At 43.5% G+C, this 4,362-nt stretch overlaps 1 protein-coding gene across 1 annotated transcript; it reads left to right on the top strand.

The window, feature by feature from the left end:
- Positions 1 to 487: 487 nt before the first annotated feature.
- On the top strand, positions 488 to 4,309 carry LOC119346573 (sulfate transporter 4.1, chloroplastic-like). The gene is made up of 5 exons (XM_037615868.1): positions 488 to 896; positions 987 to 1,304; positions 2,413 to 2,461; positions 2,569 to 2,770; positions 4,016 to 4,309. Exons 1-5 carry the CDS (start codon positions 495 to 497, stop codon positions 4,299 to 4,301), a joined length of 1,257 nt encoding a protein of 418 aa, XP_037471765.1. The 5' UTR covers positions 488 to 494; the 3' UTR covers positions 4,302 to 4,309.
- The last annotated feature ends 53 nt before the right edge of the window (positions 4,310 to 4,362 follow it).

The following is a 4,362-nucleotide window of genomic DNA, read 5'->3' as shown; positions in this document are numbered from 1 at the left end:
ATGTCCATTTTGAGATTTAGCATTGGAGATGCCCTAAGACTGTCTACAATGGGAGTAATTTCAGCAGTAACATAGGACCCAACTCAATAAATTTGCTTATGCGGCAATGACTTCACGAAGAAAGAGACGAATTGAGTAACATAGCTAGTTACTCATACCATGGTTAACATCACTCATACCAAGATAAGATGAATCTATAATCTACTCCCTCTATCCCATAATATAAGAGCGTTTTTGACATTATTACAGGACGAAGGGAGTAATAAATAAAGTGTTGTATCATGACACCATATACGTTACTTTCCGCTATAGATGTGGTAACATAGACATGTAACATTTCATCACGAGTAGTCTAAATTTAGACTATTTATTATTCCCACGTTTTTCATACTACATCGAGACACGTCAACTAAACTTACCCCAAATGCGCCCGTTTACTTGGCCCCTTTTGTCCTACACGCAACAAGCAATCAGTGAATGCATGCGATGCACACATGCCGACATGCTGTCCAGGTACATCGCCGCGCCCCGCTATCCCGTCCGGCTACATCAACGGGCGGTCGACCGCAGAGAATAACCATCGCTTGAGTAGGACCGTCCGATCGCCCCTCCCGAATCCGGTCGTCGATACCGCGGAGAAGCGTACAGCCACTCCCCGCTTGCTCCCCACATCCTCGTCGGCTCGTCGCGCGTCCCCACCGGCCTCCGCCTCCGCTTCGGCTCCTCCTGCTCCTCTCCCGCCGGACTCCGGCAGCGGCGCCTTCCCCGATCCAGCTCCCAGCCTCAGCTGCCCAGCCATTTCCACCGCGTGCCGCGCAACCGTGGTCTCCCACCTGCCACCTGCCTTCGCAGCTGTGGCCACTGGCCGATGTTCGCCTGATTTGCCCCGCGCAGCGGTGAGCTACTCAGCTCAAAATCGCTACCATTGATTCCCTTGTGTCCATGTCTCTATGATTGTTCTGAAGGACCAACTGATCAATTGTAAGGTATCCTCGAATCCAATGGAGAAGTCGTCGTTCGCGTCGGCGAGCTCGGGCGAGCTCACCGCCGCCGTTTACGGAGCAGGGAGGCCGGTGAGGGTGATACCGCTGCGCCACCCACTGGATGCGGCTGTGCGGGAGGCGGCCGCCTCCTCCTCCCCGTCACCGTTGTCGGCGGCGATGGAGAGGGCGCGGGCGATGGGGCCGTGGGAGTGGGCGGAGGCGGCTCTCCCGTGCTTGGCGTGGATGCGGAGCTACAGATGGAAGGACTTCCAGGCCGACCTCGCCGCCGGCATCACTGTCGGCGTCATGCTTGTGCCTCAGGTACCCTGTTACTCTGACCATTTGTGGTAGTAGATCTGTATTTCTTTGACAGTATCGACTAGTATTATTCAGAAAATGCCTCAGTGACCAAGTCAGTTGAGATTATATTACTTAAAAAATTCCTTTGGCCCCCGATCGAGCTTATTGACGCATTGGTTGTTTGAGTTCAGGAAAAAAAACCTATTGGTTGCTCTCTTGCTTGCCTTGAAATATGCTTGGTGACAGTTCATGCAAAAACTATTACTACATTTTTTCTCCTTCTAAAATGCTACTGTATTCTGTTGAAGCTTGGTTACTGTTCATTCAGAGATCTGAAGTTGTAAATACGGCTTAATTGAGCACAAGGGAGTGTTACTATAAGCAATTTGTAGATTTCATATATGAGTTGTTTTCAAACAACACTGTTACTCAATGGAGTTGTAATCTGTAATGCATTCAGTGAGATGGGGAGGTTAACCACTATGGAGCTTACTTAAATTGCTAGTTGCTCACACCCATTGTGCTAGAACATTACAGAGTTTTCATTTGTGTAACTTGGTTGGACTGGCTAGTCACCTACACCCACTGTTAGCACGTTGCAGAATTGTATTTGGAGCAATTAGGTTGATTTGCCTGCTAGAGAACACAGTATTTTCACGTCCTCTTTCGCGTGCGATCCTTCATGAAAGTTTGGCTTGTTAAGTTGGGACGAATGAGATCATAGCAGCCTGTGCATGGGGAAAATATTAGGCAGTCACTCCCGTGTTCATGATTTTCCAGTGTACCAGGGAAAAAGTGCTATAATTTTATTTGATGTGTTCTCTGCAAATTTTGATTTGTATTTGGTAAGTATCTGTATATTTTATTTGAACTGATCTATTAAAAAAATGGTGGTATGTTGCAGAGATTTCTAGATTAGCTGAACCTACTGGTTCTCCATACTAATTTTCATAGAACAAGTGAGCACGTCATCTCAACTTATTCACATAGCTTGTTGTTTTCCCTAGTTTCTTACAAATTAGCAACAAAAATCCTGTAGACATGTGAACTGTTTTCGAGTTCGTACCCTCCGCCTGCTTTGCTTATTTGTCTTAAATTAGAGCATAATCAACTTTGTACTGTGTTGTAGGCAATGTCATATGCAAAGCTCGCTGGGCTTCACCCAATTTATGGGCTCTGTAAGTGTTTACGTCTAACAGTGCCCCTCTGTTTTCCCTTTTTTTCTTTTCAAATGAGCGGCTAGTTAATCCAAATCATCTCTTTTTATTTGCATTGTGATGAACAGACACAGGCTTTGTCCCACTATTTGTCTACGCGATTTTTGGGTCCTCACGACAATTAGCAGTAGGCCCAGTGGCACTTGTTTCTCTGCTAGTGTCCAATGTTCTTGGGGGTATAGTTAATTCATCTAGTGAGTTCTACACGGAGTTAGCCATATTATTGGCATTCATGGTTGGAATATTGGAATGCTTGATGGGATTGCTAAGGTAATTCTGTTTACTGAGAAAAGTTGGTGTTCCTGTTTATCAATTTAGGAGAAATTGAAATATTGAAGCATTAAACATCCTCCTGTAGAGAAGAAAATATGCAAACATGTATACAGATTTTCTGTTATACTCTTCCTTATTGTATTAGTAACATAACAATGTGCATAGCTCAAACGTTAACCTGCTAGCTGCATTATCTTTGTCTTCTGAACTATATCTTTTGGCAGTGTTTTTACCTAAGCGCTAAGTCTATGTTTGGATGGTGGTGAAAGTTTAGCCTACCAATTTTTGGTCATGGCCAAAATTTTGGTGTTTGTTTGGATAGTTACCAATGTCCCTTTGCCGACTCTAGTTTATTTTTCTTGCCAATGTTGACCCAACTCATGGGCAAGCAAAAGCTTGGCCAAAATTTTGCATGGAAATCTTGGGCTAAAAGCAAACACACCCTAGGTTTATATCCCTTATATTGTCTTTTTGGCACAAGTCCACATGAAGTCATGTCATTTTGCAAAAAGGGACATATCAATCCCTGTACCGAAAAAGGCTTTCGCCCCGCTTTATATTATAAAGCAACTGCCCAAGCCAAACATCCAACAAGGTTCAAACATACAAACACACGAAGGTCTAGCACAGACAGGTAGTCAAAGGGTTAATGCTGAGGGCACAGCTCAACAAGCCCTGAAAAAACAAAAAAGCTATCAATCCCCGTACAAAAGCAAGCAAAGCAACATGTGCTTATACTAACGTCAGTACACGGTATAAAAACAGACAAGTGCTGCATCATGGACTATTCACATGTAGTGCTCACTTTTACTAGTTTTATGGAAAAACACTAAAACAGACAATCAGACCTTCAGAGATTGAACTTGTTTTGTATCTTTTTGGGATAGTGCATGGGTTGTATCAGATTCCCACTTATTTTGTTAAGACTTACGAAAGTACCCAACCAGTGATCTAAGTGTGTATTCTTCTAGTAGTTCTGTACAGAGACATAATCCTTTTAATAGAAAGGGAACACATCCTGGTTTTGGTAGAAGAAGCCTAAATTGCTCATTCTGCACAATGGTCACTTAAGTCCTACTTTTATCAGACTAAAATGCTCCTTTTCTCAAAGTAGATGGACTAACTGCATGTTTGCCTGTCTCTTCAGGCTTAACTATCTTCCTGATTCTGGGGAGATCTCAGCGGCATAAGCCTGATTCTCATTGATGTTGTGTAACCTGTTCATTATTTTCTTCTTTACAGACTCGGCTGGCTTATTCGTTTCATTAGCCATTCTGTAATATCTGGATTCACTACAGCTTCGGCCATCGTAATTGGTTTGTCCCAAATCAAGTATTTCTTGGGTTATAGCGTTACAAGAAGCAGCAAAATTATACCACTTGTTGAGAGTATAATTGCTGGAATAGATCAGGTGGAATTTCTTTGTCCGTGTAAACTTATTGTTACCTCCTTGTCAACCTTCTTTTTCCTGCCTTCCTTTAGATGCACACTGCTTAGACAAAGCATGTTAAATTGGCAGGTGTTATAATACGCAGATGGCTAGATAATCGTTTGATAGCCTGGGTGTTCATGTGTGAGCATCAGTTAGT

This window comes from Triticum dicoccoides, unplaced genomic scaffold (assembly GCF_002162155.2).
Source record: "Triticum dicoccoides isolate Atlit2015 ecotype Zavitan unplaced genomic scaffold, WEW_v2.0 scaffold43310, whole genome shotgun sequence".
NCBI lineage: Eukaryota > Viridiplantae > Streptophyta > Magnoliopsida > Poales > Poaceae > Triticum > Triticum dicoccoides.
The sequence above is the reverse complement of the archived record's forward strand: the minus strand, read 5'-3'. Positions and strand labels throughout refer to the sequence as shown.

Bases quoted from the DNA above. Each gene is read 5' to 3' on its own strand.
- LOC119346573 (XM_037615868.1), top strand. From the start codon at position 495: ATGCCGACATGCTGTCCAGGTACATCGCCGCGCCCCGCTATCCCGTCC. The intron at 897-986 runs GTGAGCTACTCA...ATCAATTGTAAG, and splicing joins CTGATTTGCCCCGCGCAGCG to GTATCCTCGAATCCAATGGA. The intron at 2,462-2,568 runs GTAAGTGTTTAC...TGTGATGAACAG, and splicing joins TCACCCAATTTATGGGCTCT to ACACAGGCTTTGTCCCACTA.